The sequence below is a fragment of the Octopus bimaculoides genome, chromosome 1, assembly GCF_046866305.1.
Source record: "Octopus bimaculoides isolate indiv1 chromosome 1, ASM4686630v1, whole genome shotgun sequence".
NCBI lineage: Eukaryota > Metazoa > Mollusca > Cephalopoda > Octopoda > Octopodidae > Octopus > Octopus bimaculoides.
Window position 1 is genome coordinate 25,944,847 of NC_142928.1, and position 12,500 is coordinate 25,957,346.

Here is a 12,500-nt window from a genome sequence, read left to right on the forward strand (position 1 = left end):
TTGATTAATTAAATCCATTCAGAGGAAAGAAGGATTTTCTACATTCTCCTCTTCATATACGACCGTTAATTGTTTCCTGCGAAAGATACAAAAGATTATCTCGAAGAGCCGTAATCATAACAATGAGATATTAATACTGAAAGACGATACAATTAAGATTTACTTTAAAACGAAACACAAAATTCTTACTTATGAAGATAAAGTTAACTTGTTATGAAGATAAAGACAACCAAAGTAATTTGGCAAATTTTATATATCATATATATATTATATACATGTATGTATGTATGTATGTATGTATGTATGTATGTATGTATGTATCTCTCTCTCTCTCTCTCTCTCTCTATATATATATATATATATATATATATATATATATATATATATATATACGTACATATATATGTGTGCTAGTGTGTGTGTGTATGTGTGTGTGCGTGTGTACTTTAATTTGTTCTGAAAATTTTAATGCATTTGTAGTATTGATGCCTGTCATAAAGGTAATTATCTCAGTATGATATATATGAATGGGCCAACAAAAATAACATGCACTTCAATGCTATGAAATTTCAGGCATTCCACTATCTGTCAAACATCAAGCTAAAATCGGTATACACTAGACCAGAATCAGTAATATGAGCCCAGAATCAGTGTCGGTCTGTCCTCAGATTGACACACAAACACTTTGAAATGTTCGCATTGGAGATTCTGGCGTTAATGCCACTAAGTATAGCGTGTCGCTTCCAAATTTATGGCAATGAGAATTGCGTCATGGTGCTGTTTTTCTCAAAGACGGTGCCCAACTGACACTACTTCAATGCGGAGTCGATTAAATCAACATCAAACCGCATGCGCGAATTAAAAATATAAAATGGCGACAGTTTATGCATTGCACGATGTATGTATATATGTGTGTGTGTACGTGTATGTGTGTGATTGTGTGTTGTGTGTATGTTGTGTGTGTGTGTGTGTTGTGTGCGTGTCTATTGAGGTACACTTATAGGATTTTCTGTAGTTTCAACTCAGAGCTGCGGCCATGCTGGGGCACCACCGTTTTATCCTTAGACTCGAAAGAGCGAATCGTGTCGTTCGCGAGAAGAGGCTCAACAGATCGCTGTGTAGTAGCTGCTTTACTAAGCACGTCACTCCGAACGGCAAGTCCAGTCGTATGCCTGCGATCTCTTCGAACAAGTCGGGCGGGACGTCGACGCCGGCGAGGCCACGACCGTCCCAAAGTGGCAATCCCACCGGCGACGCTTCCTCTCGTCGCGTGAACGCGACAGAATAATATTAGAACCACATGACGGTGAACGAAATGCTTCATATTCATTTTACGAATTTGTTATTTTGGTCCTTTTTACGTGTCATATTGGCTCCAATTTCCTCCATCTGTGCACTCACACAGGTTGTGGCTACTTCAATCAAACTTGGTTTATGCTTATATTATCCATGAACGCATTGATCTCTACGTTAGAGTACAATCATCGTATAATATAGAATCCCACATTCGTGGTTGCAGCCTCTCAGTGTCTAACCACTTTGTACAATGACAAAATTCTCTACATGATGACGGAAAAACTGTTGAATCATGAATAATGTTCAGCTGCCAGAGAGAGGTTAAGCGTTCAAGGATAAAATCTGTAGAAAGAGAAGGTTCTAATGATCAAATAGTACTTAAATTATCGATCTTGAAAGGGTGAAAAACAATGTCGACCTTGAACCCTCAATAAGAGAGAAGGAATTGGAACTCAGAATGCAAAGACTGACAATATCCGAAGCGTTTTGCCCGGCGGGCTAAGGATCCTGCCAGCTCATCGCCTGTTCATATTGATGAAGAAATTTCAGAAAAATAACTAACTTCATATTTGTATATCAATTTGTGTCCAATAATGTTTACATATTTTCAAATTAAACAGTGTGTGAGAAATTCAAAAGTAATATCATGAGAAAATCTAATGTAGGTCACATTTATTGAGAAAGCTTACAACAGCAGTTGATATCCATGTATGAGTATGACAATATGTGTGAAAATGAAAGCGGAGTATAATAAAGAAAGTAGGAGTGGCTGTAGACACGTGTTTGATTTTCGAAGTCAACAAGGTCAGTTGTTTACTTGCTTTTTCACTTCATTATTTATGAGAGCGTGTAGAGTGAAAACTGATACATTTTGGTGCTCAAGTACTATCTTTGTTTATAGGTAAAATACAAAATTTTCAATTGTTCTAAGATTTAAATGTGGAACTATTGTTCTGTAACTACGTTGTTCTTTATAATTTTCCAGTTCTATATTTAAGAGATGGGGAATTATGTACATTATTTACATGTACATTATTTACAATATGTACATTATTTACAATATGTACATTATTTACATTTCACGAATATTTGTCCTCATTTTGGTTGTTGTGAACACAACGTTTCGGCTGAAATATCCTCCAGACTTCATCAGGTGTCTTGGGGGAAATTTCAAACCCAGGTTTTCATTCCTAAAATATTTTTCGATGTTGTTGTTGTTGTTGTTATTATTATTATTATTATTATTATTATTATTATTATAATTATTATTATTATTATTATTATTATTATTATTATTATTATTATTATTATTATTATTATTATTATTATTATTATTATTATTATTATTATTTTTATTATTATTATATGCCCGTGGTAATATTGCGGAGTGCTTAAGTGCGCCGCCTACTAGCCCCAAGATTTCCAATTCAATTCCAGGCAGTGACCTGAATAATAATAATAATAATAATAATAATAATAATAATAATAATAATAATAATAATAATAATAATAATAATAACAACAACAATTTCGAAAAATACCGTAGGAATGAGAACCCAGATTGACACATATACACATATACACACACACATACATATATATATATGTGTGTGAGTGTGTGTGTGCAGATAGATGGATAGATACATTTCTTTTATTAGCCACAAAGGGCTCCACAAAGATGGGACAAATACAATGTAGAGCTTTTCTTTTGGGGAGGGGGAAGGAAAAAAATAGGTGTGTGTCGATCAAAAGGGATCGTAGGAAGGGAAAAAGGAGGGAGTTCGATCAAAAGGGATCGAGAAAAAAAACGATCAATAGGGATCGTGTATCACAGTCATGTTCTTGTGTAAAAAGAGGGGAGGACAGTTTAGGTTTAGCCGTGGAAAGAAAAGCCTACAGAAAAGACCACGGTAACCTTGGTCAATATTGTCATTGAAGAAACTATAACAGTAAGTGACTCTCTTTTGCCTTTTTGTTTTTCTTTTTCTAGTTCATAGGATTATGCTCAAGGTGGCTCCGTCATTCACAGGTGTCATCTTTGCTACATTCACCCATCTTTTTTTTTGAAGCATTTACTAGACAATACTTCCCTTTCTACTCTCACCTTCCTCTTCAGGTGATACTTGAAGAAGTTGATGAGAGATTTCCCAGAGAGGAAAGTCTTTGTCTCTAGACCTTTCAGACGCGTCCACCATACACATTCTTTCGCCATAGCCACAAGTACGATGTAAATAGCTCTTCCTTCCCGTTTAAAGGAAGGAGGCGCGACAATATTCACGATAGACTCGGCTGATAGACCGACTCGTCCCACACGCGATAGCAGTTGTTCGACGTAAGCCCACAGCTCGGAAATGGTGGGACACTGTACGAGTGCGTGCAGAACGGTTTCGTCGCTCTGTCCGCATCTCGGACAGGTCGGCCCCGTGTTTCTCGATCCATGCCTGTAGAGCTTATCCCGAACGGGTAGTGCTTCTCGATAGCACTGCCAGGCCAGGGATCTCTGGAAGTTGTCCATAAGTCCCGGCCCGAAGGTCGTCTTAAACAGGCGGGTCAGGTATTCCTCGACGACGCCCAGGTTCGCCCCGAGATCTTCGTCGTACCTTCCCTCCACTAATCCACTATAGAATGCGTTAGTTGTGATGCAGTCGCTCAAGGTTGACCCGGGTTGTTGGAGTTGCCGTAGAGCAACGCGACACTCGCGGTCCCATTCGCCCTTCATCGGCCTCTACTTGATCCACGACTGCAGTTCGGTCATGGAGACGAGCTGCGGGAAAGCGCGCCGCACAAACGGTGACCACACCTGTTCACCGCTGTCTACGTAGAGCCGGAGATGTCGCAGTCTCAGCGCGTGTCTGCGCATCATCAACCACGGCATGCCCAGTTCTCCTTTTAACGGGTGTTGGCAGCAAACGGATCGCCTAACCATCTGAACGCTTCCTTTCCACAAGAAGCGGAAGAGGATGCGCTCCAGCTTGGTGATGGTAGGGTCGGGACAAGGAACGACGGTCAGGCGGTAGTAGATGACGGACGCGATGTACGTGTTCGCTACCTCCGCTCGACCTTTTAGGGAAAGCTTCCTCTCGGCCCATTGCCGGGCTAGAGTGGCCACCCTTCTCGTTATCTCGTCCCAGTTCTTCTCCGTTTGGAGGTCCGGATCAAACCAGACCCCGAGCAACTCAACCGGACCGTCAGTCCAACGTCCCACGACGGAGGCGCTGCTTGAAGGCATGGGCTTGCTTCTCCAGGTGCCGAGCCGCAGGCCCATTGACTTATCCCGGTTGATTTTCGCTCCCGTTACCGCTTCGTAGTTTCTCAGTGTCTCGCCGACAAGCTCGATGTGCTTTTGGCTAGAAGCTATGACGGTGACGTCGTCCGCTTATGCCGAGACGCTCGTCCCGCATCCCAACACTCGCGGGATGCCCCTCAGCGTCGGTAGCTTCCGCAGTAGTGGCTCGAGAGTCAACACGTACAGAAGCGACGAGAGGGGGCATCCCTGACGGACCGAACGTGCAATGTCGAAGGGTCTTGATAGATGCCCATTGACGCGAACTACCGAACGGATACCTCTGTACAAGGCAGCCATCCAGCCGCGGAAAATGGGACCGAAGCCGGCCGCTATGAGGACAGCCTCCAAGTATTGATGGTCTACCCTATCGAAAGCTTTCGATTGATCTAAATTGATCAGGTCCCCACCCATGCCAGGTTCCTTAACTACCCGCTCTATGATGTAGCGCATCAGATGGAGGTTGTCATGGATGCTCCTGCCCGGCACGGTGCACGTTTGCGCCATGCCGACCAGTTTCTTGATGACAAGCGCCAACCGCTTGGCTAACACCTTGGCCAAAATTTTCAGGTCTGCATTGAGCAGAGTGATAGGCCTAAAGTTATCTATGACGTCCCCCTTGTTTGGATCTTTCTTCAGCAGCGTTACGGCTCCTCGGCTCACAAAACCGAGAATGCTCCCGTTTTGCTGCCAGTTGCAGTACACCGCCACCAAGACGTCTCCAAACAAGTCTGGCATACAATTGTAAAGCTCGTAGGGCAGACCATCCAAACCCGGAGATTTGTCCCTCGAGCATCCCGCAATCGCGTCCCTCACTTCCGCCGCCGTGATGGCACCTTCGCAGCACTCCGCCTCTCTTGCCGAGAGTCGTGGCAGGCTGTGCAGGTAGGCACTGAAGTCCATCCTGCGTTCTCGCTCGCCACTCGTTCCAAACAGTCGAGCAAAGTGCCGCTGAAAGGCCTCACACATTTTGCTTGGCTCGAGCAGTTCGCGCCCCTGTTCGTCCACCAGAGACCGAATGGTGGCTTTGTTGCCCTGCTGCGCCTCCGCCACCCGGGCCTCTCGCGCGGCTCCAACACCTTCGTTTCTTAGAGCACGCATCCTAGCCCTGACAACGCACCCTTCGTGTTTGGCGTTGAAGTGTTGGTCTAGGGCCAACCTCGCCGCCAAAACGTCGGATGCGATGCCACTTCTAATTGCCTCTTCTAGCTTCTTAACTAGTTCACCCTCTACTCTGTTTCTGTCTATGGCTAGTAATTTGCTATACCTAACCGCTTCTGCTTTTATTGCTCTCTTGAGGGCAAACCACCATTTGTTATTGATGATGGCTTCCGTCAAAGCCCTCTTTTCTAACGTGCTAATCCGGTCTCTGAAAACCTGTCTCGACGGGAAAAACGCGTTTAGTTTCCAGTAACCAGGGCCCCGCCTATATGTCTTATCTAAGTCTAGCGTACACGTCACAAGTTTGTGATCCGTGTAGCTGACTATGTGAAATTGTGGACACCCTATGCTATCTCTATCTACTCTCCTACACAATACTCTATCTAGATACGATCTCGACGACCCGATGCGGTTTGTCCATGTCCACATTGGCGCATTCGGGTGGTCGAGTCGGTACCTGTCAGACAGTTGAAAGCATCTGAGCAGGTCTTTGAGGCATTTGCGTCCCCGTCTATTCCTATCTCTGCCTACATAGTCTTGATGCGTGTCCAAGGTAGCATTCCAATCCCCCACTAAAAGTAAAGGACGAGACGTTCCTAGGAATACTTCTAGACGTCGAAAGAAATCCGGCCTCCCTGTTAAAGGTGGTGCGTATACTGATATGAGTCGAAAAGCACACCCATCGCTGCCATCGACATCCAGAACAACCAATCTACCCTCCGGGTCTATGAATACTGTCTTTACTTCGAGATCCAGACTCTTGCGAACGAGTACCGCCGTGCCACTACCGCCCATTCTCAGCAGACAGGGAGAAAAATAAATGTTAAACTGTCTGCCAAACATGGACGTTAGGGCCCGCGGATCATGGAGTCTGGTCTCGCTTATGGGTATGATTTCTAGATAGATAGATAGATAGATAGATAGATAGATAGATGTAGACAACATAAACTCCATAACGTATTAAAAATAGAACGGGAATTTACATAAGGCAACGTATTGTACATTCAACTTCTTGCTTAATCCTTACCACACCTTCGCTTTGTGATAACCGGGTAAGTAAACAAACAATAACAGAGAATATAAGTTATGTCGTTGTTACTATAACCTCTTTTCACTTTATAAATAATAATTTAGTATTCGTCTGATAAATGTTAATTTTCAAACGAATTCATTTTCTTTACCGGAAGAATATTTTTTCCTGAATTTTTAAATTCAGTCAGGTAAGTTTTATGTCACATGGCGATCTCGCTATGTCAAACTTATCTTGGTTGACTCATCACAGTCGAAAAGGAGAACTTATTTAAATAGTATCCTAAGAAAATTATGTAACTGTTGTGTTATGAAAGGTGTCGTCTATGATGAAGTGCGTAACCACAACGAAACAATTAATTCGGAGAAGTAAAGATTGTGATTCTGCAATCACTAATGGAGGGTAGATTATATGGATTAATTAAACCCATTCAGAGGGAAGAATGATCGTCTATACTCGCCTCTTGACATGTCAGAGGAAATTAATTCCAGCCAAATATATATGTATATGTATGTATATATATATATATATATATATATATATATATATATATATATATATATATATATATATATGTATATATATATATATGTATGTATATATATATATATATAATACCCCGAAGTAAGTGCAATCATTACAATAAGATATTAATATGGAAAGTAAAAAAAAAAATATTACTACCGTCCTTATGAAGGTAAAAACAACGAAGGTAATTTGGCAAATTTGATATATATATATATATATATAAATATATATATATATATATATATATATATTCATATTTTCTCAAAGTCTTATTGTATTTGTTGTATTAATGTATGTCATAAATACATATACATGTGTACATATTATATATATATATATATATATATATATATATATATATATATATATATATATATATATATATATATATATATACATATACAAACATATATATATAAATATATATATGTATATATATGTGCATATACATCAATATACATATATATATATATTAATATATATATGTATATATATGTACATATATATATATCAATATACATACATTCATACGTATATATATACGCACTGTAGAAATTAACGCTAAAGCCCCAATAAATACCTGAAAATCTTGGAGATTTCTGCAGTACGTTATGAAGCGTATAGCCGATCGCTTTTATTCTTTAACTCTTTTACTCACTTCAGCCATACGGTTGTGGTCATGGTGGAGCACCACCATGGGGTTAACCCGTGGCACAGGCGAAGCAAGTACCTAAATTTTCGCCTCGTTCAAAAAATCAGGTTAATATCGATGGTCTCACGTAGAGACCGTATCAGATATTAAGCTGAAAAGAACAGATACCACACTTTGATCTTAAACGAAAGACCTCGTTATAATTATACTCCTTTACTCCTTTACTCTTTTACTCGTTTCACTCATTTGATTGCGGCGGCCATGCTGGAGCACCGCCTTTAATCGAGCAAATCAACCCCAGGACTTATTCTTTGTAAGCCTAGTACTTATTCTATCGGTCTCTTTTGCCGAACCTCTAAATTACGGGGACGTAAACACACCAGCATCGGTTGTCAAGCGATATTGGGGGGGGGGGGAACACACACACAAACGCATATATACGCCTATACATATATGCGACGGGCTACTTTCAGTTTCCGTCTACCAAATTCACTCACAAGTCTTTGGTCGGCCCGAGGCTATAGTAGAATACACTTGCTCAAGGTGCCACGCATTGAGACTGAACCCGTGACCATGTGGCTGGTAAGCAAACTACTTACCACACAGCCACTCCTGCGCCGATACAATTATGTATAGAATTATAAAATATTTTGTAAAATTTACCATACACATACACACACACACACACACATACAAACACACACACAAACACACATTCGACGGGCTTCTTCCTATTTCCGACTTCAAAGTCCACTCACAAGTCTTTGGTCGGCCCGTGGCTATAGTAAAGCACACTTGTCATGGTGACACGAAGTCGGACTTAACTTGGAACGGTGTGGTTGGGAAGCAAGCTCGTTTTCTGCTCTAGGCACAAAGCCTGAAATTTTGGCGGAGGGAGCCAGTCGATTAGATCGACCCCAGTACGCAAGTGGAACTTAATTTATTGAACCCAAAAGAGATGAAAGGCAAATTAGACCTCGGTAGAATTTGAACTCAGACAGACGAAATACCGCTAAGCATTTCGCCCGGCGTGCTAACAGTTCTTATTTATTTACTGCCCACAAGGGACTACCCACAGAGAGGACAAACGAGAACAGACAAACGGATTAAGTCGATTATATCGACCCCAATGCGTAACTGGTACTTATTTAATCGAGCCTGAAAGGATGAAAGGCAAAGTCGACTTCAGCGGAATTTGAACTCAGAACATAGCAGCAGACAAAATACCGCTAAGCATTTCGCCCGGCGCGCTAACGTTTCTGCCAGCTCGCCGCCTTCTGCAAGCATCTTACCACAAAGCCATGGTACACACAAAATCTCTTATGATATGTTATGCTGATAAGTTATAGGGGGGTTAATAAGAAGTACTCTATTGAACGAGAGTTAAATATCGTTTAATATGCACAGGATTTAAATGTGAGCTATTCTAATGCCGTTCTTCTGACATTGCGAAAGTGGGACGAGCTTGTATTGCATTTTGTATATCATCATGTAATCGTTCAAGTGGAAACGCAATGTGACTCTTGTCTGAGAAATTGCAAGAAAGAACGAGAGAAACATAGTATCGACTAAAACAAATAAAATAGAACGTTTTGAAAGCATGTAGAGATTGTAGATACGAGTTGTGTCCCTTTGAATAGGAATTATTTCTTGGTGAGGTGGATTTAACGGTGATAATTTTGTGGCTGTATTAAAAACTGTATCATATTTAAAAGGAACAGCTCATTGGAGAAGCCACTCTACTTTGTTCAGTGGAAATACGGCTTTAAGTTCGTCGGTATGCAATTAATTTGATATGAAAATGAGATTGTTTATTACGATTTATTTATGCGCTATCAATATAGACTCTGTAGCGTCCACGAGTCCAGTCTTTACATGCATAATTTGACAAGATGTAGCTCACAGAGAGATTCGAATTCGTCGGCTACACACTCCATGGTTTGGACGGCCTATGGAAACCTTGTCCTGTTATATGCAGACATTTTCGTGGATCAATGGGCGAAAGCTAAGCGTCAAGTGAGACACGAAACGGGTGTACAACACCGAAGGGCATCTCAAATTCTACCGTTACTACCCTATTCAGACAACCTACGCATCGCATTGAAAGGGCACAATAAAAACACGAACTGTTCAACTCGTCACCTTCAGTTCCAGCACACAACTAGTGCCTGGTTTTGCCGTAGTGCCTCCTGAGCACGCTTCGGTCTAAAATGCCAAAGCCGGACACACCTTGACCCGTTTTCTCAAGCCATGTGATTTCTTTGCTTATGTATTTGATTTATAACACGCAAATCACTAAATTTACCTTCCATATAGAAATTCGCTTATGAAGGATTTGCTCATTTTGTTTGCAGAAACAATTTAGGTTCTGGAACTGAACTTTTATTATGTTCTAGATGTGTTTCATAAGATTCTTTGATGCTTATTTATGTTCCTAAATTTTGCATGTTGTCAAATAACGTCTGAAATTCTGAATTCATCACTAGTTGTTAGCATGTAAATTACGGCGTTATTCCCTAACATACTTAGATAAAATAATATGTAAAATGTGGATTTTACGATTTTTCTTTGGTTTTTAGCCTTCTTGAAGTAATGTTATCGTAACACGTTAAGCAAATTGAAAACGATTTTTCGTGTATTTCTTCGATTCTTGTCTCAGTTTGTTCGTATCAGAGGTGAATATATAGTGTGTCGTACTAACGAGGTCATACCGCGAAATTTATATCTGGATTAAATGTTTCATAGGCACAGAGACGAGGTCAGACTGTATAAACGGTGAAAGGGTTAACTCGAAAGTGCTTTTCCTTCCAGTGTGTAGCAGGAAAACTGCTTCACTAAATTTAACTGCATATTTTTAGGGTTTATGGTATTTATTCGTGTTCAGCTGCCAATGCAGTCCGTGAGTGGAGGTTTACAGTTTTTATTCAGGCCAGAGAATGAAAATATGAACATAAGAAAGGACACGTTAAGTATTGAAATACATTTTTATTGATATTAGAATCCAATTCTTTACAATACAATAAATATATGATATATAAATTTACATATATGTCGTATGTTTTGCATTATGGAAAAGCAAAAGGTAAATATATTTAAACAGTTTTACGATCATTCTATGGATGATAAATATAATTGTTAGTATATACATAGAAATATTAAATAATATATCTTTAAAAAAATTATTTTTTCAGTTATAGTAACGTATATATATGTGCGGAGTATGTATCCCTGCAAATACACAAATACACAAACACACAAACAGACACTCACGCCTACATTCCCAAATATGCATATATGAAATTATGTTACAATATATACAAAAATGCTTATATAGATATATATATTGTGTGTTCAAAGTTATATAACAGAATTAAATATTTATGTAAATATTACATAAACATTATTATTAGTGAAAATTTACTGGTGGACTGAGTACTAGTGTTTAAGTAACTATATGATATGGATATGAATTCAGAGAATCTCGTGGCTATCACAGTAATCAGTTCACATGATGATCAATTACAACGCAGTGTCATGTCAAATATCCGCGGATGCGAGCTCACATTATTTGAATCAATATGTAAATATAAAATTGTTTTATAAAAAGATGAGCAATATGTATAAACCGTTGCATAGTGAAATTAATACGTGAAGGAATTTTTGAAACGGCTGTAATGCTAAGAATATTAGGAGTGAAATATGACAGGTTCATCTGACAAGCCTCCTAATTTCATACGCCATGCTCTCTCTCTCCCTCTGTATGTATGTATGTATGTATGTATGTATGTATGTATGTATGTATATATATATATATATATATATATATATATATATATATATATATATATATATATATATATATATACATACTAACTCATATTTATGCACTTAAATATAAATGAATATCACTACCTCAAGTTATGTCGGTTTCAAATATTTACATAAAAAGAACCTTCATATAGGTTTAGGTGAAAAAAAAAAGGAAATATTGATTATGAGTTAAATATGATAGTAAGATAAGAGTTCCTTTCAGTGTTTACAAATAGAAAAACAAAATAATTTGCAAGAAATATGTCTTATTTACGAAACAGCATTTACGAAACGAAACTGGTTTTTGCCAATGTATGTATGTATAAATGTATCTTTATATGTATGCTTATATACATGTAAATATATGCATATTTCTGTACACATGTATATATTTATATTTGTATGTATATGTGTGTGTGTATGTATGTGTGTGAGTTTGTGTGTGTGTCTTGTGTGTATGTATAAGCACAAAGAGAGAGGGAGAATGAGATTGAGAAAGAAAATAATAGTGAGAGAGCACGCATTTAAATATGTACGCTTATATGATTTTTTGTGTGTATGCGTGTTTCGTATATGTTTCTTATAATAACCACACAGTGGTTTACTTAAACTTTCATAACATAATGAAAAACTTTTGTGTTACACACATTTGAATGTCTGATGATTTTGGCCGATATTATGTTTCATATTCGTCTTCATTTCCTCCGGGTATTACATCGATTTTCCGTGCACACACACAG

The 12,500-nt window shown here is 39.1% G+C and overlaps 1 protein-coding gene and 1 pseudogene across 1 annotated transcript in view; both read right to left on the minus strand.

Annotated features, from left to right (window-relative positions):
- Positions 1-7,975: 7,975 nt before the first annotated feature.
- On the minus strand, positions 7,976-8,151 carry LOC128250049 (U2 spliceosomal RNA; annotated as a pseudogene).
- A 3,667-nt stretch (positions 8,152-11,818) lies between these two features.
- LOC106868542 (interleukin 17-like protein) overlaps positions 11,819-12,500 on the minus strand; it is a 3,601-nt gene continuing 2,919 nt past the window's right edge. The window contains exon 2 of the mRNA XM_089349664.1: positions 11,819-12,500. This exon is cut by the window's right edge and continues 467 nt beyond it. Within this exon, the coding sequence (XP_089205790.1) occupies positions 12,437-12,500 (64 nt within the window). The 3' untranslated portion in view covers positions 11,819-12,436.